The following is a 22133-nucleotide window of genomic DNA, read 5'->3' as shown; positions in this document are numbered from 1 at the left end:
TATAGAGCCTGAATGAGAGCAATGTCAATGAAAATTGTAAACAGGTATAAAGCATTCCGGAGATCAAATCAAAACCAATAGAACTAGATTTAGGAAATGAACAAAAAGCTCAAAATAATAGATTCTGGGACTGGGCAACTGGGACCTGAGAGCTGGAATTAAGAAAATAGGCAGTATAAAAAGAGAAATGCAATAGTTGGAAGAAGGATAAGTGACTCAGTTAAGTCTGACAATGACATAGGATCAAGTAGTGCTTTTAGTGCTTAGCAAGCTCTCTCTCATATTTAGCATGGTTAAAATTACACGTTATTTGTTTCTGCTGTGAGGTTTCATTTTATTTCCTGTCTTTTGCCCTCATAAGTGCTTAATGAAAGTTTCATGGTTATGATGGTAAGGAGGATAAACAATAAAATCCAAAAAAATACTGTGTTATAACCAGAGAGCCAGATTTCTTTTGTGTTTTCAGAGTACTTAGTCAATAGTTGATGCTCAGTAAGTGTTTTTAGAACAGATGTTCTGATAATATTGACTAGTTTTATTTCTCAAACCATCTTCATCATGGTTAACTTTCTGACAAGGGCATGAAATTTTGACAAATTAAAAAGTTGTGTGTACAGCAAAAAAAAAAATCATAAAGGTGTAGAAAAATATATCTATAAAGTGGCTTACCTGGTGATGTTGTATCTGGTGTCTTCAGTCTCTGACTTTTCTTATTTCCTTCTATCTCTGTTGCATTCCCATATTCAAATATCTTAATAGTGGTAAACCATTGACTATGAAATTGATTTGAGTGGTAGTATTATTATTTTGACATAAATGATTGGAAGTTTATGTAAAGAAAGAACGTCACTTGTATAGTCTACATAGTAGTATGTGCATGATATTCAGTTACAGTTTTTTAATCTAATTGAGAAGACTTCTAATTTCCCATAAGCATTCTATTAACAAGCATCATAGTCCAAGGGTATATTTGCACAGTAATGCTATAGATTATTAATAATCATGATAAAATGCATGCCCATGTTCTTATTTTACAAATCAAGTGTTTCTAGCAATCAGATTATTATTTAGCTTATTAGAAGTTACTGAGTATTGATTCAGTAACATTACTTAGAATGTCACAGCTTTTTTTTTTTCTTCTTTTTTTTTTCATTATACTTTAAGTTCTAGGGTACATGTGCACAACGTGCAGGTTTGTTGCATATGTATACATGTGCCATACTGGTGTGCTGCATCCATTAACTCGTCATTCACATTAGGTATATCTCCTAATGCTGTCCCTCCCCCACCCCGGCCACAATAGGACCTGGTGTGTGATGTTCCCCTTCCTGTGTCCAGGTAATGTCATTGTTCAATTCCCACCTGTGAGTGAGAACATTCGGTGTTTGGTTTTCTGTTCTTGCGATAGTTTGCTGAGAATGATGGTTTCCAGCTGCATCCATGTCCCTACAAAGGACACAAACTCATCCTTTTTTATGGCTACATAGTATTCCATGGTGTATATGTGTCACATTTTCCTAATCCAGTCCGTCACTGATGGACATTTGGGTTGATTCCAAGTCTTTGCTATTGTGAATAATGCCACAATAAACATACGTGTGCATGTGTCTTTATAGCAGCATACTACTTTGTTTTAAAGTATATCAGTACTGCTACAAAAATTATAGCTGCTGAAGACTCTCTCATCTTAGAGGCACTAACGTTAGTTATTATACTTCATTACTCCTATAATGCTTCCTCATGAGAAGACATTGACCTCTGCAGCGGGGTTTAAAGCAAGGAAAATAAGGACCCTAATTCTCGCTTACTGAGTTAGTCTCATGTAAAATGTCTCTCTTTTTCTGAACCAGTACTGTAACAATCAATTTCAGTTATTTTGTATAGGTAATACAAAATTAATAATGTAAATAAATTATTTAATTATAAAAAACATTTTAGAATGCATTTTAGGGAAACCTTACAAGAAAGCTAAGACACATATGATAACATGAATTTTAAGGCAATAATTTTCCTCAGCAAATGTATGAATGTATCTTAAAATGCATGACCGTAAATCCAGTCCCATGTTAAATAAGGTTGAATATGATACTTTTTCTGAAGAATATGGAGTACTATCATGTTTAATATTTCTGTTATAAACAGAACTTCTAGTAGATTTCTAGTACTAGTAGATTTCTGCTGGTAAATCTGGTAGTACTCTATTCATTGGAAGTAATGGTACTGTATACTTTAACAATTAAAAATCTAAGTCATATCTAGTAAGACGAAAAAAGCACTAAACTATTTTTACATAATGGTCTACAGTTTTGGCACACTGAGGATATTTAATAATTAAAATAGAATGTGATTACCAAGTTATTAGAAATAAATACTGATGCTCAAAAGAGCTATTTCCATGAATCTTACTGTAAGGATGGAAGGATAATGTGACTATGTCAGAAATGAAAGAAAATAAGCATTTCCTCACCACCTACCAAATCTAAGCACTGTACAAGCTGAATTTAATGTATTATCTCATTTAACTCTAGTAATAAACATGTCTTAGAAAGAGTTTTAAAATAGATTGAGGGGTTACATGTACAGGTTTATTACATGGATATATCGTGTAGTGGTGGAGTCTGGGATTTTAATATATCCATTACCTGAATAACGAACACTATACTCAATAGGTAATTTTTCACCCTTCACCCCACTACCAGCCTTTAATATTTTGTAGTTTCCAGTTTATATTATTCCACTCTAGATGTCCATGTGTACCCTTTGTTTAGTTTCTTCTTATAAGCAAGAACATAATGCATTTAAGTTTCTGTTTCCCAGTTACTTCACTTAGGATAATGGCCTCTAGTTCCTATTCATGTAGCTTAAAAGATGGGATTTCATAGTTTCTTATCACTGTGTAGTATTCTGTGTATACACTGTGTAGTATATATACATGTGGATGTCACATTTTCTTTATCCAATCATTTACTGATGGGCACTTAGGTTGTTTCTTTGTTATTGTAAATAGTGCTATGATAAACATACAACTGCAGTGTATTTTTCATGTAACACTTTTTGTTGCTTTTGTTGAGTATATACCCAGTACTAGGATGCAGGATCGAATAGTTGTGTTTTGAGTTCTTTGTGAAATCTCCATACTGTTTTCCATAATGGTTGTACTAACTTACATTCCCACCAAGAGTGTATAAACATTTTCTTTTCTCCACATCCTTGCCAACACCTGTTGTTTTTTGACTTTTTTAATGATAGCTATCCTTTTAAAAAGAATGAGATACTGTCATTTGCAACAGTGTGGATGGAACTAGAGATCATTATGTTAAGTGAAATAAGCCAGGCACAGAAAGACAGCCATATCATATGTTCTGACTTATTTGTGGGATCCAAAAAAAAAAAAAAAAACAATTGAGGTCATAGAAACAGAGTAGAAGGATGGTTATCAGAGACTGGGAAGGGTGGTGGAAGGGAAGTGGGGATGGCTATTGGGTACAAAAATTATAGTTAGAACAAAAAGGCATACTATTTGATCATATCATAGGGTAACTATAGTCAATAATAACTTGTACATTTCAAAATAACTGAAAGATTATAATTGGATTGCTTGTAAGACAAAGGACAAATGCTTGAGGTGATAGATACTAAGTTCTCTATGATGCAATTATTTCACGTTGCAGGCCTGTATCAAAACATCTCATGTACCCCACAAATACCCGTACTCTGTACCCACAAATTTTTTAAATGACATTGGAAAAAAAAATAATAGCCGTACTGACTGGTGTGAGATGATATCTCCTTGTGGTTTTAATTTGCATTTCTCTGATGATTAGTGGTGTTGTACATTTTTTCATATGTTTGTTGGCTGCTTATATATCTTCTTTTAAAACATATCTGCTAGTGTCCTTTGCCTACTTTTTAATGGGTTTATCTATTTTTCTTCTTGTTATTTGTAGATTCTGGATATTAGTTTTTTTGTTAGATGTATAGTTCCGAATTGTTCTCCATTCTATAAGTTGTCTGTTCATTCTGTTGATCATTTCTTTTGATGTTCAGATGATTTTAAAATTAAGCTCCATTTGTCTATTTTTGTTTTTATTTTTGAGTACTTAGTCATAAATTCTTTGCGCAGGCCAGTGTTAAGAACAGTTTTTCCTAGATTTTCTTCTAGGATTTTTATATTTTCAGGTCTTACGTTTAAGTCTTTAATCCATTTTGAGTTAATTTTTGTATATGGTGATACATGGCCCAGTTTCATTCTTCTGCTTATGACTATCCAATATTTACAGCACAATTTATTGAATAGGACGGTGTATATATACTTTTTTTTACTTTGTTGAATATTCATTTGTCATAGGTATATGGTTTTATATGTGGGTTCTTAATTTGGTCAAATCAATCTATATGTATATGTTTTTATACCAGTATCCATGCTGTTTTGGTTACTGTAGCCTTGTAGTATAATTTGAAGTCAGGTAATGTGATGCCTTCAACTTTATTTTTCTTGCTTAGCATTGCTTTGACTATTTGGGCTTTTTTCTGATTCTCTATGTATTTTAGTATTTTTTTCTAATTCTGTGGAAAATTATGTTGGTAATTTATAAGGACTTTGTTCAATCTGTAGATTGCTTTGGGCAGTGTGGCTATTTTAACAATATTGATTCTTCCAATCCATGAGAAGGGGAAAGTTTTTCCATTTGTTTGTGTCATCTATGATTTATTTCATTGATGTTTTGTAGTTCTCCTTGTAGAGATCTTTCACTTTTTTGCTTAAAGGCATTTCTAGGTTTTTTTGTTTTGTTTCTTGTTTTTTTTTTTGTAGTTGTTGTAAATGAGATTGAGTTCTTGATTTTGTTCTCAGCTTGATCATTATTGGTGTATAGAAATGCCACCAATTTTGTACATTGATTTCATATCCTGAAACTGTACTGAAGTCATTTATCAAATACAGGGGCCTTTTAGAGGAGTCTTTAGGGTTTTCTAGATATAAAATCCTATAATCAGTGAAGAGAAGTCATTTGACTTTCTTTTTCCCAATTTGGATACCTTATATTTCTTTCTCCTGCCTGATTGCTCTAGCTAGGGCTTCCAGTACTATGTTGAATCGGAGAAGTGAAAATGGGTATCCTTGTCTTGTTGTAGTTCTTGGGGGAGACAGGTGCTCTCAACATGTTCCTGTTCAGTACAGTGTTGGCTCTTGGTTTGTCATATATGACTTTTGCTATTTTGAGATCTGTTCCTTCTATGCCTAGTTGTTGAGGGTTTTTACCATGGGGAGATGCCGGATTTTATCAAATGCCTTTTCTGCATCTATTGAGATGATCCTGTGGTTTTTGTTTTTATTTCTGTTAATGTGGTGAATCACATATATTGATCTGCATATGTTGAACCATCCCTACATACCTGGAATAAAGCTCACTTTATTGTGATGTATTATCTTTTTGATACGCTTTTGCATTTGGTTTGCCAGTATTCAGTTGAGAATTTTTGCATCTGTGTTCATCAGGGATATTGGCCTGTGGTTTCCATTTTGTTGTGTCCTTACCTACCTTTGGTATTAGGGTGATACTGGCTTCATAGAATGAGTTAGGGAGAATTTCCTCTGGTTTGATTTTTTGCAACAGTTACAGTAGGATTGGTACCAGTTCTTTGCAGGTCTGGTAGAATTTGGCTGAATATGTCTGGTCCTGGGCTTTATTTTTTGGGGAGATATTTTATTACTGATTCAGTTTCACTATTTGTTATTGGTCTGTCCAAGAATTTTGCTTCTTGTGGTTCAATGTTGGGAGTTGATATGTATCCAGGAATGTATTCACTTCCTCCAAATTTTCTAATTTGTGTACCTAGAGATGCCCCTAGTAGTCTCTGATAATCTTTTGTATTTCTATGGTATCAGTTGTAATGTCACATTTATCATCTCTGACTTTGCTTATTTGATTCCTCTATTTTTTCCTTGGTTAATCTAGCTAGTAGTCTATTAATTTTGTTTATCTTTTCAAATAAATGACTTTAATTTTTTAATTTTTCCGTTTATTATCTCGGTTTCATTTAGTTCTGCTCTGATCTTTATTTCTTTTTGGGGGGGGGCAGCTACTCTGATCACTCAATTTATGTCGTGGAAACTTTGGACATTGACAGGTTGCTTTCTGGCCTTATTACACATTATCCGGAAATTTCCACTGCCTTGCATTCCTAGGTTAATTCCATTAGGCTCATGAAACCTGTATCTTCTATGATTTAAAAAAAATTTTTTAATAGTTTTTTCGGCCAGACGCAGTGGCTCATGCCTGTAATCCCAGCACTTTAGGAGGCCGAGGTGGTTAGATCACAAGGTCAAGAGCTTGAGACCATCCTGGCCAACATTGTGAAACCCCGTCTCTACTAAAAATACAAAAATTGACTGGGCGTGGTGGCAGGCACCTGTAGTCCCAGCTACTTGGGTGGCTAAGGCAGGAGAATCGCTTGTACTCGGGAGGCTGAGGTTGCAGTCAGCCAAGATCGCGCTACTGCATTCCAGCTTGGTGACAGAGCAGATCTTTGTTATTTCTTATCTTCTGCTAGCTTTGGGTTTGGTTTGTTCTTGTTTTCTAGTTCCTTGAAATACAATATTAGGTTGCTAATTTTAGATCTTTCTATCTTGGTGTAGGCATTTAATGCTGTAAATATCCATCTTAGCACTGCTTCTGTTGTATCCCAGAGGTTGAGGTATGTTATGTGTGTCTCTTCATTTGTTTCAAAAAGTTTTAATTTCTTCCTTGATTTCATTGTCCAAAGATCATTCAGGAGCGGGTTGTTTAATTTCCATGTATTTGTATAGATTTAAGGAGTCTTCTTGATATTCATTTCTAGTTTTATTCCACTGTGTTTCAAGAAGATGCTTGATATGATTTTGATTTTTAAAAATGTGTTAACCACCTTGTGGCCTAGCCACAATTTTCAATTTTTGATAATGATCCATGTGCAGATGAGAATAATGTACATTCTGTAGTCGTAGAATAGAGTGTTCTATAAATGTCTGACCTGGAAGGATATTAATCCTTGATTTTGATTTTACAGACAAATAAATGTGTTCAAAGAGTTTAAGGAGTTGTTCAAGGTAACTTCAGTAGTAATTGGTAGATTCTGATTTTAACTTTAACCTGTCTGCCTTTGAACCGAGACCATTTCTGTCCGTTTTGAGATTCCAGTGAAGCTTGACTCCACCTGAGATCCTAGAGACTAGAACAAATGCAGAGAAGTGGCAAAGAGATTTGAAGATGTTGTGGCACTTGGTTTCACAGGATTGGGGATGTCTGGATAGAAGGTACAGAGACTGAGTGCATATGAGTCTTCAAATGTAGAGTAAGCAGTAGTGGTAGCTACGCCTTAAATACTCAGAATCAAAATGCTTAATAATTCATCACCATTAATCCTGTAGTTCTTTCTTTAAAATAGAGGTAGAAGGGACTATAAGGGAAACAGGAACATAGGCTTATGATAAGCATGGCAGTAGTTTCTGAGCAGGAGGATAATCATTGGAACTGAATTTCACAACTATATTCTGTTTAGCAGCACAATGCATATCATTTCCTCTGTGCTCTGCCTGAAACTTTCTACCCCAACTCTCTCCCAATAATCTTGTTCTTTTATTTTTCAATAAGTATTTTCAGTAAAGGCATTTTATAATTATTTATTCAATGTTACTGGTTTTTACTTTGATCTGATTTTAATTCTGTATATGTAGAATGTGTAGGTGGGTGCATGCATGGATTGTAGAAAGAGTAGGAAAGGCATGAGAGTTGAGGGCTACCATTTGGTGATTAGGGACTGTCCTCACTCCATGACATATGTCTGACCATGCAAATTTTTCTATGATACCATCAGATCAGGTAGTTCGAACCTACTTTTGTTAATGTAGTATAAATAGAATTGGAAGTTCAAGTATTATTTAAGGATTTAACACTTAACTGTGTGTTTCTCCAGACCTTAAAACTTTGCTGTAACTTCAGCAATTCTTTTCATGACTTTTAAAAAATCACATTTTTTTTCTGTACTTATGATGTCTATTAGAAAGGATGATAGTCAGAATGTATTAGATGAGGGTAAAATAGATAAGTATTTAGATTATTACAGTTTAGTTTAAAATATTTGATATAAATATGGCTAAATATGAATTCTTTCAATGAATTAGATGCTAATATTTTTGGAATTTATACTGTTTTCCAGGCAAAATGTGAAACAATTTGACCTTATTCAATCTTCTTAACCACATAAAGAAAGAGGCAGTTTTGTTATCTCAATTTTGAAATTAGGAAGCTGAGGCTTGGTGTGGTTGATGACTTTCTCAAAGTCACGTGGTTGGTCATTGATGCTTCCAGGAATTACACATAGAAAATCTGATTTCAGATGCTACACTTTTGCCTACAGTTTTACTGTCTCCTCAAAGTCATGCGCAAGTTTCGGTCAATCTATTTCATCCTATGTCCTTTTCCATATGTAGGGGTACATTAATTGTCTACTTTATTTTTAAAACAGTTTCTTTTCATATTTATTGAGTCCCCTACAGGCTATTGAGAAACATTTAGTGTGCTTTTATAGTCTTTCAAATCTCTCCATTGAAACAGTCTTTCAGAACCCCCATTTGGTAGCTTAGGAGTTGGCAGAAACATAAACATTCATTTCTAACAAAAAGATAAAATCAATGTGTTCTGATATAAGGACTAATAAAGATATTCAATCACATTTAAGTAAGTGAATATCAAAAGCTTTTCTAGGGGAGCCTGTTGGGAAAGATTATTTAAAATATTCAGCAAATTTATAACAAAGTTACATACCATAAATAGATCTTCATGGAAAGCTAGACAATACTGTGACCAGCCAGGCTTAGCAAAGTGAATATTTCACTGCAAATAAAATTGAAAGTCATTTCCAGATCATTTCATTCAGGCTGGCAAGGGATATAGAGCCTAGCCCAGTGTAGAGGTGGTAGAAAGAATGGGGCATAGAGGAAAAGAGAGTGAAAAAAATAAATTACCTGCCACCCCATCATTTCCCAAGAAATCCTAACACTTTCTGATTTGTACTTGAAGTTTTTATTTGGAAAAAAGTCAATTCCTGTCCAGATGTCTTGCATTATAATGATCATTAGTATCTAGGGATTTTTTTTGTTCATGAGACAGCTTTTTAAAGATACTACTTTCCTAGATGTTAGACTCATCTCTATTCCTAGAACCTTCTGAATTCTTAATGTCCTTTGCAAATTTTATGTTTGCTACAATTTTTTTCTCATTAGTCTTTCCTTATGTGTGCATTTATTTAGATAAACTACCAACTACTTAATATTTATAATTAAACATCTAAATATATTAATTTTAAAGTCATTTTTGGAGACAATAGATGGCCTTCGAATTCATGATGAACACGTGGTCTGTGTTGTTTCTAGTGGGGGGGGTGTGTGCGTGTGTAGGACCTGCAAGTACTGGCAATGTGCTGTTGGTTATTCAGTGAAGTAGGAGGAGTAGTTTAAAAAAAAAAAAAAAAAAAAAAACTCTACATATAGGTAACAGCTGTTCTTTCCTGTTTCTGGTAGCTGAGTCTATGCTATGGCCAAAAGAAATAAGTAAAACAAAAGCTTCTCACATCGAATTTACAGGAGACCCAACCTTGTTTTTGTTTTCTGTTATGCTACCTTTCTATTCATTATTGCTCTTCACCTTTAAACATCAGACCAAAAATTTCCCTAGCCTTACATAATTCCATGTCTTTATTTCCTAAGTATTATTTTACATGTGTGCTAAGAAAGGGTAAAATAGCATAGGTCTAGAGTAAACACTGAAGTGGCTCTCCAGTGGTTATTCTAAGCCACTTTGAAAACCAACTTTGACATGGACAAGAGCCAGAAGAATTTGGTATCACTGATGGCATTTAAAAGAAGTACAAGAAAAGTCATGTTTAAATAATAAAATCGGGAACATGTACTGAGGGAGTAACAAATTTTGTTAAACCCTTTAACTAGAGACTTATTTACAAGAAATACTATTTTTCACAGAGGTGTAACAAAAACTGTTTATCAAATCTCAGCATTCTTAATGTTAAATCTCACTGTTGGCCTTTTCTCTTGTCATAAAGAGAAAAATACATTATTTGACATTCGAGAACAAACATCAGTAACATTTGTATCTATCTAATAATGGTAACGAAATTTAATTAGGAACATGATAGATTTTGGAAATCTGGTGTTACAAAAGCATTCCTTTAATAAAATAATGAAAATAAATGCGTAATAAAATACCTAGTATGTATGTATACATGTGTGTGTGCAATCTGGAAGCTTTTAATAAAGAAAAACATATTTTAACAATATTATATTACAATATTTTAATTTGAAGGTATTTTCTGATAGACAAATGTTTTTGTGTACTTCTCTGGTGATACATCTATATTTGGAAATAATTTGGCTCATATTTCAGGCTTAATTAGCAAATCAAGTATAAATCTCCATTGTATAAATTCATCTATGAAAAACTCAAATCCGTAAGAAGTCAATATTTAAAATTTTAATTAAATATAGCCTCATAACACTGTAGTGTATTATTTTTTTTAAATGCTCTTGAGAATCCATGTCTTTCCAACTAGAGAAGCAGGGAGGCATTCTTTACCCCAGTGATCAAGGCCTTTATTCATGGATTCCTACATTGGCAGAACAATTGAACTTTTTAACTCCAGCTTTGTATGTTTGGCATTTCTGCTACTTGTAAGAATCAGTGTTAAAACAAAACAAAACAAAACAAAAAAAACCCTGGACGTTGGATAGTTTATAATCTGTATTTTGCTGATATTAAGGAGATTAGCTAATGGTGTGATATTCACTAATATTTATTTTGCATTTGAAGTCTGAGAAAATAAGAGATACGCTTACAGTTTTACCATAGCTTTTGTCTTACAGCTATTTAGTGTGTTCAGAAAAGTCAGTTTAATCTTTTTTAGTTTAATTCCTGATTAACTGAGAAAGAAGAGAGATAATTTTAAAAAGTCATAGAGAAGAGATACTGGAAATAACATTAAATCAAATGCAGCTTATGCAAATTTACTCCAGTACTCTGGATTCTTCAACATTCTTAGTCACTGTAGAGAGCCTTTTCCTGCTCCTTTATTTCCTTCTACTCGCCATAAGTCGAGACGGTTCTTGTGTTTGGTTTTAATGCTATCATCTCACAATTCGCTTTAGTGGTACTTTGTGTTAGCAGTTCTGCCAAGCATAAAATATAAACCCTTGATCAATATGGCAAGAATGCCATTTCGATTATAAAACAAATAGGAAAATGAAACAAAATCAGAACAACTAAGTAATGGAGAAAATAGTACATTTGATCACATATGCTTTAAAAGACTCAGTATGAGTTGGATTCATTCCATGGATCAAACAGTGTTTTTCTTACATTTCTTAACTAAAATATATTAAAATTGTGAAAAAGCAATTTACATGTAAAAATGAAAACTATGGCATTATTTACTTGTAATTTTGTAATATATGTAATTATATATACTCATAATGAAGGACAGAAAAGAATTTGCTAAATTCAGAAAACCAACTTATGATACATTGGCCACCAAATTATCATTTTAATTATTATTTGAAACATTCCTGGCTGACACATTTAAAATGTTCCCAGTCCTGTCTTATGTAACTCAGAAAACACAGATTCAACATGACTGTCAAGGACAACTCTGAATTTTAATGTTTCCATTTTTGGCCTCATGGCAGAAAGAGTTTTATTAACCATTATAAGCTCTGGAATGTCAAAGGCGTGATAGGCAGTATAGATTCCACACACAAAATAGATGCATAGTCATTTTATTCTAAATTGCTTCACTTGAAAATGTAGCATGAAAATCTAGAGAGACGAAGTAAAAAGAAGTGATTTTATAGTGTTCTAAAATGTTGAGGCTTGGAAAATATGAAGCCTAGGATAAAAATGCTCATGCACTTGAGATTATGATTCAGCCATCCTAATAAGTTCCCTTCCACCTGCCATAGAGTTTGAATACCTAAGAGCTAGACTGATAGGTGCTAAGCACTGTTGTTTTGCAAGTAGGGACAGCATGTTTGCCAGAAAGTAACAGGAAATGTCCCAAACTTGTTTCTCCACTCTTGTGTTATATAACAAAATGTTCTAAGAAGCAAACTAGTTGGCTAGAAGTCTCAAATAGCTATTCAGAGAAATCCCAATAATAATAATTAGTGTAACAGGGTAAAGTCTTAAGGGATCTGGAGCACCCAGGCAAGATATCTTGGTTCTAGAGCAGCCTCCTTTGTTTACCCCTAATTTATTCCTGTGTTTACCCCTGTTCATCATTACAAAATAATTGTACATCATGTTTCTAAAAAGATTGGAAATACTATTTTGTGACAGCCTCACTTAATAGGGGGAAATGATTTTTTCAGAGCCACATTTGTTAAGTTAGAAAGCTAAGATGTGAATTAGGCTGGTTTTACCCCAGGGTTCAGTTGAGACCAAGTGGTTATTTTCTGTTGAGATTAGTGTAATTGTGATTACACTAAAAATCACTAATTCTTCCTACTATATTGTAATCTTTGTGCAATCAGGAAGGAACAAACTCATCTGTGCATATTTTCCCCAAACCCCCACATGGCACCATTTATCTGACAAATGTTCATTGATCTTTATTTGCTTGTAATACATAGTGAGAAGGACAGAGGGCATCTCTGTTCTGGTGGATTGCATATGATGGTTAAGTAGAGACAAAAGGACTAACTGATACATAAGACATTATGAGTAGTGACAATGCTATGATTTAAAAAATGACAGAAATAGCAAATTACTAGGGAGGAATGTTGGATAGCTTGCTCATGAAAAGCTGCTCTGGGTAGGTAATACTTACATTGAGTCCTGAATGATAAAGAGATTATTTAAAGATCTGGAGGAAAAGCAATCCCGGTAGAGGGAACAGCTTGACACATTTTTGGAAGAGAGAGAAAGCAAGTTGTTCTGAAACAGTGTGAGGGCAAGAATGGTATACAGTCAGATTGGTGAGGTAGGCAGGTGCTAGATCATATAGGAATTTCAGGTAAAGAAGTTAAATTTTCTTTCTTAGTATGATAGGAGTCTATTGGTTTTTATAAATAGGAGTGACATCTGATTTGTAGTTGGAGCAGAAGAGAAAGAACCAGTAAAGGAGCTAAAAAATAGCACATAGGCCAGGTGCAGTGGCTCACATCTGTAATCCCAGCACTTTGGGAGATTGAGGTGGGTGAATCACCAGAGGTCAGGAGTTTGAGAGCAGCCTGGCCAACGTGGAGAAATCCCGTCTCTACTGAAAATACAAAAATTTAGCTGGGTGTGGTGGTGTGCACCTGTAATCTCAACTACTCAGGAGGCTGAGGCAGGAGAATCCCTTGAACCTCGTAGGTGGAGGTTGCAGTGAGCCGAGTTCGCGCCATTTGCACTCCACCCTGGGTGACAGAGTGAGACTCCGTCTCCAAAATATAGAAAAAAAAGTAGCACATAGTTAGGAGGGTGATCAAGAGAGGGTGTCAAGAATGTGGGAGTGGCCAATTAGGTTAGTAATCAACATGTCAAGTAAGATGCTATAACAAATGGTTATTGAATTTAGGACATGAAAGTTGATAGTGTCCTTTACAAAAGGTATTTCAGTGGGATAGTGGGCAAAGTGAATAGTAAGATAAATATATGGAGACAGTAACTGTAGGAAACTTTTTTTTTCTTTTCAATAAAGAGGAACACATAGGAGGATAGCAGCAGGACAGGTTTGTTTGATCAAGAGTTTGTTTTATTTTTATGGTAATGGAGAACTTCAGTAGAGAAGAAGAGCCTGAAAATGCCAGAAGTGCTGATAGTTTCAGGAGAAAAGTCTTCAAAAGGAGAAAGGGAGTGGGACGAGAAGCAGAACATCCTACAGTACCTTTCTTAACATTAGTCTTCTTTATATACTTTCCAGTTAAATTGACAATAGAAACATATAAATTTTGCTGAGCATCGTAGCAGAAAATTTACTTGGAATGTTTCTAGTTTAATAAAAAATAGGATTACCTGAGATGTAGCAGAAATAAATTTCACCATTTGAGAGCAAATGATTTCAACATACATGTAAGACTATTATTTTAATTTCTTTTAAAAACATTTTATCTTTCAGGTGCTTCAAGAAGATCTAGAACAAGAACAAGTCAGGGTCAATTCTCTCACTCACATGGTGGTGGTAGTTGATGAATCTAGTGGAGATCACGCAACTGCTGCTTTGGAAGAGCAACTTAAGGTCAGATTATTTTGTTTAGCTAACTAAATATGTTGTTTAAAAGAAGCATACCTTGAAAAGTATTTTAAAAATTCAGAATGCAATTTATATATTAAAATACTTAGAATACAATATGTTTGTTAAAAATAATTCAAATTATTTTCTATTTGTGGAAATTACCATTTCATTCATTGTACACTATTTGCTTACATGAGTTTCCTGGACTGGGGAAACATAAATGGATATCCATTTTTTAAATTATATTGAATCACATATATTAAATAACTAGTCGGAGGCATGCTGTTTAATATTTATGTCCTCTTCAAGCCTACAGCCTAAAAGGACAAAGATAAAAAAACAAGAAAAATTACATTTAATTAAATAATGAAACATTGAATGCTTTCACTATATTTATTCCGGGAAGCCTTCAGTTGTAGTCTTTATGAGAGTATAGCAGAATGTTTAAGTCATGGGATTCTGATTGAAGTAGATATTTAGCCTTTTAAGCCCTCTTCCTACCTGAGTTGTAGTAGTTATGCTTTTAGAAACACATCCAGTACATTTTAACAAAAGATGATGTAGATATTTTCACATTTTTGTATTTTTTTCCAAATGGAGAACAATAAAGTTGTACTGTTAAAAAAAAATTGATAGATATATGTACATATACCAAAACATCAGCATTAGGGAAAATATAACAATTTATTATTTTGAATAATTATACAATTGTGAGTGTGTGTGTGTATATATATATATATATATATGTGTGTGTGTGATATTTATTGTAGAAAAATAAACCTCTACTGTAAAAAAGTTTCAATGGGGTTTGTACACATATACCAGAACATCAATATTAAGGGAAAACACATTAATTTATTGTTTAGAGTAATTACACATACACATATATAACTATAGATTATATTTGACACACTCATTCTGACCACCAAATGCTTGCCTTTCCTTTGTGACAAAAGTAAAAGTGATATGTCCAAGAATCCAATCAATGTGGGTTTAAATGGCTTTATTAGCCCAAAGTAGTACTAAACATAGTTTCTCCTACCTAATCTATAACACGCTTTCTTAAAGCCTTATCTCTGCTTTCTTCTCTTTTTGTGTGAAGTGTGTTTTTTTTTTTTTATTCCAGTGAAATGTCATTTCCTCAGGTTACTACTTTAGACTGCTAATCTCCAACAATGTTATCGCATTCTCCATCATTAAATGACAAAGGGAAAATCTTTTGACCAAATAGGTTGGACATGGCTAGAACAGAGCATTTCATATATACTGGTGATTCATGTTAATTGCTTGTGTTTCAATGAAGTTTCAGGGATCTAAAAAACTTATGTCCCTAGATTTTATATATATTATCAAATATATGATCCTTTATATTATATATATACCCACACACTCATAATAAGCTAAAGTGCTATGCTTTAAAGAATTCCATAATTCTGATACAATAGTAACTAATTGCAGATGGGTAAAAATCTAATACTCAGTATTTACCAGAAATTTTCAATTAATATTAAATAAGGCTGGGAAGCAGGGGTTGAAGGGAGGTTACTGGTTAAAAAAATACTTAAACGCAGACATTGTTCTAAGGCATAGAGTATTTCCATTTAAAATAACAATTCAAAGCACCCATTTCATCATTAGCTGACCCAGTGCAAATAGCTTTTCAATATAATTCATCCAAGGTGATGCTTGTGTGGTTAAGACATCTTGAAAAACAGTCCACAGAACTCACAGATGGTTGTGTGGTGGCCCTAAACTCTTCTGTATTCGTTTTCTTACTTGCTTTCATTTTCACCTTATTTTCTGCCTTTATTTCTTTGGCCCAAAGGCAGCTACTAAATATCGGTACATGTATTGATTATCCCTAATTTGCATAAACTCTATCTGCATTTCTCCGTGATTGCATACCTCTTTAATGGCTACTGCCTTCCAGCCTCCTCTTTTCTCTTCCATCTCTTTTCCTCTTTTGATGTTCTCATTTTGCCTCTAAATAGGGCTTTAGTGTCATATGACTTTAAGATAATCTAGACTAGTGTTTAAAAGGGCAGCATTAATAGGAATCAAGTGGAGAGAAAGCCCTTGCTGTAACTTTTCTTTCTTTCTCCATCCTATCAGTTCCCTCAGTCCCAAAGGAATCCATGCTTGAATTCTATACCTTATTTAACCATTGGCTGGAATTGTCCTGGAATGCTCTGCTTTCATTTGACTTTGAAACAGAGATGATTCTTTCTTAGGTTCTTTGCAAGTCATATGATCTTGTCTTACCTAGTTTAATTTTTAAAAGCAAGAAGAGGAGGAAGAGAAGATGGTAGAGAAGGAGGAGTAAGGAGAAATCATAAAGTATTAAAAGATCGATAAAGTATAAAAACATAAAAAAACATAAATTTAAAACAAATACCCTGGGTATGTGATAATTCTAGGGTAACTTCAGGGATTATGGACTATAATATGTTTCATACCGGACTGAGAGGGATTCTGGTAGAAGTAATTAGAAAAATTATAGGAAAGAGAAACAGGTATACGGATCCCCTAAAAGAAAAACAATCATCAGGAATTAGAGAAGGATTTTAGCAGGCTTTTTATTAGAGCAGGGTCTGGCTATCCATAACTTATTCCCCAAAACTTATTAGTGTTGAGTGCCCATCCCACACCTTCTCTTCCTTCTCCCTGGCATCCCACATCACCACAATGCCTTCATTCATTGCACTACAATTCTGTTGAAATGCCGTCCAGAAGCTCAAAAAGGATAGCCAGCTGTCTTTAGTAAAGTGGTACAGATGGGGGAAACTAGGAAGGGAAGTCCCCATTTAGTCCAATAAGGAAGAGAGATGCATACTTAGCACTCTGAGTTAGAACTCTAAGAATACTTCCAATAGAATATATCTCCATGTATTGATTTATTCTGTGAATTCTATTATGATGATATGTTAGGATTTCTCTAACTTGAAAATACTTTTAGAGTCTTCTTTGGAAAAGGTTTGAAGAAAACCAAAGACAGGTCAGACATATGTGCTTAGGGATTCTGAAAGATGACATAGCTTATGAAGTGCAATATTCTGAAAAGTGCATTCTCTGATAATTAAATTCTCTCTCTCAAAGGTTCAGCTTGTCCCTCAGCAATGTTACCACAGGTTAGAGTCTTGTCCTTAACTTCAGAGGCTTCCAGGATGTCAGTGCCTAGAGAGTCTGTTTTGTAGGCAGTGATGCCAGTGAACTAATTTTATTGAGAGATATTTTTATAAACTAAATTTAAAAACTAAAATTGGTCATTTATATAGTCTTCAGTCTTAGAGGTCATTACCACATCTCTTTCTAAGCATTCCACATCCCATTTTAATTTTTTTCAACAAGTACTTGTTACGTTCTTACTGTGTCCCAGGGATTGTGTTGGGTAACCAGGTAAGACAGTGAAAAAAAGAGAATTTGTCACTATCTACCCTGGTTGGGATAGATGATTTGAGAGCCTACTGCCTTCCTCGGAACCCTGGAACAATGGTGACAATATCTCAGGCTCCCTCTTTGAAACAGAATGCTAATTCTTTGTCATCCATGGTCACTATGATAGGCAGATAGGTATGGGAACTACTGTCTTTCTATATTGGTACATGCAATCCAATATAGAAAATAGACAATAAAGTATTTTTTAAAATGAGCAAATGTTAAAGGATGGATGCAACTTACTTATAAAGGCAATAAATAAGCTTTTGTGACAGGAAATTATTCTGACTTAAACTGAAGTTTGAAGGCAATAGATGATTGCTGAGGAAAGTGATATTTAAGCAAAGATCTCAATAATAGATTGGAGGAAAATGGATAAAGTGTGCATGTAAGTGTCATGGGATCCTTGGATGTCACTTTGCCAGCCAGAAACCTCTGTGGCAGGCAGCATCTCTACCTGGGTTTTGCTTGTGCCCGCTGGGCTCCTTCCACCCACTCAGCCTGGAAGGCTGTGCTTGGCTTGCACTACTACCCCAGATCCCATGCCTGCCAAGGGCAAGCCAGGCACAGAGCAGCAAGAAGTATGTGAGCAAGCACAGGGCCTGGTCACTGTGCACAGCCAAGCATGCCAGCTGCAGTGGAAGGCAGCTCCAGGTGCCAATACAGGTGGCAGCTCCATGTGAAGCTGTGGCTGGACCAGATGTACCACAAGTAGCTTCTGTAGGAACCAATGTCTGGACAGGGGGAACGTGGTGGCGCCTGAAAGCTCAGAGACACAAGGAACCACAGAGCCCCAAAGAGGGTGTTATAGCATGTCACAGCCCTGGCTTGAGGAGCCCCAAGGTCTGGGCTCTGCAAAGGGCCATGGCTCTTCTCTCTTTCTCATTGCCCACAACATGGTGAGCAGGGGGCATATCTCAGCCCTGTTTGTGTTACAGCTCTTTTGTCCTGCCATTCAGCAGGTCCTGAGTTCTTGTCCCACATCCAGGAAGAATGAGGTACACAGACAACTGGAGGGTGAGCAACGTGGAAAGGAGCTTCATTGAGTGAGAGAACAGTTCTCAGGAGACCCATGGTGGGTAGCTCCGTTCCACAGGCAGATCATCCCAGGTAGTGTCCAGCTCTTAGTAGAGAGGAGACCCATGGTGGGTGGCTCCTTTATGCAGGCAGGTCATCCTGAAGAGTCAAGGAGACCCAAAATAGGTAGCTCCTTCCTGCAGCTGGTAGTCCCAATGTCTAAGTTTGTCTGAGTCCAGGGTTTTTATGGGCTCAGAAGGGAGGAGGTATATGCATATTGGTCCATGGACACCCATGGATAGGTCCAGAAAAGCACCATAAGTTCTCAATCCGGGCCACAAACTCCATCCAGAACTGGCAGCCCAGCCCCCAGGCTTCAGGCCATTCCTGGCTTGAAGGAGGGGTTTCTCCTTGGACCTGCCCCTTTCTGCCTGGGAGCCAGTCTGCCTCCTGCCACCATCAACATGCCATCCATGGAGCCCAGGCAGTTTATGCCAAGGGGTACCTGCAGGCCCATACTGAGCTACCCTCAGTTTCCACTCAGCCTCTCTCTCTCATGCTTATCAGTGCCCAAAGTCCAGAAGGTCCCAAGGCAGCAGGGGGCTGGCATGTGAGCACTGTCCCTAGTACACACATAACCAGTCAGATTTCGACAACACCCAGGCTCAGCCGCAACTTTGCTTCTCTCAGGAGCCAGTGCAGGGAGCGAGGAGATGCCAGGTTGTGGGAGCAGACACTTCTGAGCATGTGGAGGCAGGGGGACTTCCCAGGCCCTCAAGAGCACAGGAATGCCGAGGTCCAGAGCTGTGGCTGGGTGGCTGCAGCTGCACCTGGGAGCATGGGGTCTCACCCTGCCAACTGAGCAGGGAACAGGGCTCCTGCCTGTTTCTAGCCCTTGGTGGCTCCACAAAGTACACAGCCCTGGCCACGCCTCCCTTGCTGCTGCTGGCATCTCCGCTGCTCCATACAGGCTGCTGCTGCCATCATAAGGGAAGATGGTGGAGGTGGGTAGAGTTTCTAGAATGGATAAATGGTAAATCAAGAGAGCATGGTTTAAAAAAACCTGCATGAAAAAAGACTGTAAAATGAACATAAAGAAAGCCATTTGTTCTAGGGAGATAACTGTTTCTAATAAAGAAAGAACCAGAAACATGGTTAAGCCCTTAGCTTATAGAAGATGCTCTAATGAAAATATCTTCCAGAGAAAAAGCAAAGCCGTTAAATCCCTATTTTTAGATATGTTATTCGGTACAAGTTAAAAGTTGAGAGCCAATTATAGATGTATTGAAGGTCTGTATGGTCATAAACCAGGAGAATTTCCGGTCATATAAAAGCCATTTGAATTATTTTGTTAAAAGACTTTAATATTGAATTTACTTCCTAACATTTTGGAGAATTAACAGTATATGAAAAGAATGAGGCCAGGTGCAGTGGCTCACACCTGTAATCCCAGCACTTTGAGAGGCTGGAGAGGTAAGATTGCTTGAGCCCAGAAGTTCAAAGATTAGCCTGGGCAACATAGCAAGACTATCATACTGTATTTTGATTTTCCTAAAAAAAAAAATTACAAAAATGTATAAAGACAGGGTGTATTAGGGTTCTCCAGAGGAACAGAGCCAACTGGATGGATGGATGGATAGATAGATGTGTATATGCATATATAAAATATATATTTAGGAGTTTATCATGGAGAATTGGCTCACATGATTACAAGATGAAGTCCCATGATACGCCATCTGCAAGCTGGGAAAAGAGAGAACCTAGTAGCCTGGTGCAGTCCAAGTCCAAAAGCCTCAAAACCAGAGAAGTTGACAGTGCAGCTCTCAGTCTGAGATCAAAGGCCTGAGAGCCCCTGGGAGATCACTAGTGCAAGTCCCCAAGTCCAAAGACTGAAGATCCTGGAGTCTGATGTCCAAGGGCAGGAGGAGAGGAAGCTACCTGCCCTGCAAGGCATGGGAAGAGAGTGAGTGAACTTACCAAGCAAGCTACTTTATCCCTTTTCTGCTGGCTTCATTCTAGTCTAACTGGCAGCTGATTGGGTGGTGCCCACCCACATTGAGGGTGGGTCTTCATCTCCCGGTTCACTGGTCCACATGTCAGCCTTCTTTGGCTACACCCTCACAGACACACCCAGAAGAAACAATACTTCATCAGCAATCTAGGCATCCCTCAATTCAGTGAAGTTGACCCATAATATTAACCATCACAACAAGTATTCTATTTTCAAGAAGGAAAACCTGGAAAACACAATTTTGGATCAGATTATTAAACATAAGGCCAGGCACACTGGTACGGTTTCTCACTCATCTCATGAAGTTAATAAACATGTTTATTGCCTGAAGGAATAATTTTTGCAGGTGAGATAGTTTTCTAAGAACTGAACTACATTGGCTAAAATCGAGTCATGAAAACCAACTTTATATCAGACGACATGAAACAGTTTGTAGAAATACTTTGTGGTATTAAGACAAATTATTTTGTTAGACTTATTAAATTGGCTGATCCAGTGGAATGGAATGAATATAAGGTATTTTGATTTTCCTAAAGGTTTTAGCGAAGCCTCCCTGTGATATGTTTGTTGGTAAGATGAGTCTTTCTTTCTCTATGAGGGTTGGTGGATGAGTCTGTGTTTTAATATATTCCTTCCTAGTATCTGACTTACGTGCTAGAGCATTTGACTGAAAATGATTATACACCTTTATTCAACCTGCAGTGTCGGAAAATTCTGGGGAAGGAAGCCATTTGAGGGTTTAGCTGGGGCTCTGTGCAAAGTGTGCCCCTGTAGGGGTGGTTAATGGAATATTTCTCCTCCCATATTAGAAGGTTTATAGCTATGTCGTCAGGAGTTAGAATATCATATACAAATGTTACATCCTAACCTTTTAAGTCAGAAAAATCATGTTTATAGTTTGAAATGTTGCTGCTTTTTAAAAACACGAGTAGTATAAATCAATTGAATTAGTTTGAGATAAAAAGGGTCTGACTTCCCATCTATAGATATAAATGTAAATATATACAAATGTAAGTGTATAAAAACACATGTAATTTTGTCTATATATGAATATATGTATAAATGTATAGTTAAATTTCTATACATCTCTATGTACATTTGTATATATACACATATGTATATCTTTGTGCATGTGTATATGTATATACATGCATATACATAAAAAAGCACATATGAGGAAGAGTGCACATGCTTTGAAACAAGCTTGATATTAAGAAGGATGATACAGGTTCTTAGTTAATGCAATCACAGACTGTGATATAGTGTCTAGATTATAAGAACTAGTAATTACACTCTATGCTGGCTGGTTTGAATACACTGTATTTTAGGCCCACGATTGGTACTCTGTCTTAGCTGGATTTTCTCAGATGGCAGCATCCTGTGAAGAATACTTGTAGAATGGGTGGTT

General features: G+C 36.0%; 1 protein-coding gene across 9 annotated transcripts in view; it reads left to right on the top strand.

Annotated features, from left to right (window-relative positions):
• The window catches only part of DMD (dystrophin), a 2157177-nt gene that overhangs the window by 609154 nt on the left and 1525890 nt on the right, over positions 1–22133 (top strand). For all 9 annotated transcript variants that reach the window (XM_077988314.1, XM_077988313.1, XM_028842274.2 and 6 more), the window contains one exon: positions 14146–14265. In XM_077988314.1, the coding sequence (XP_077844440.1) occupies positions 14146–14265 (120 nt within the window). The remainder of the gene's footprint in view (positions 1–14145; positions 14266–22133) is intronic.

This window comes from Macaca mulatta, chromosome X, assembly GCF_049350105.2.
Source record: "Macaca mulatta isolate MMU2019108-1 chromosome X, T2T-MMU8v2.0, whole genome shotgun sequence".
NCBI classification, from domain to species: Eukaryota; Metazoa; Chordata; class Mammalia; order Primates; family Cercopithecidae; genus Macaca; species Macaca mulatta.
The sequence above is the reverse complement of the archived record's forward strand: the minus strand, read 5'-3'. Positions and strand labels throughout refer to the sequence as shown.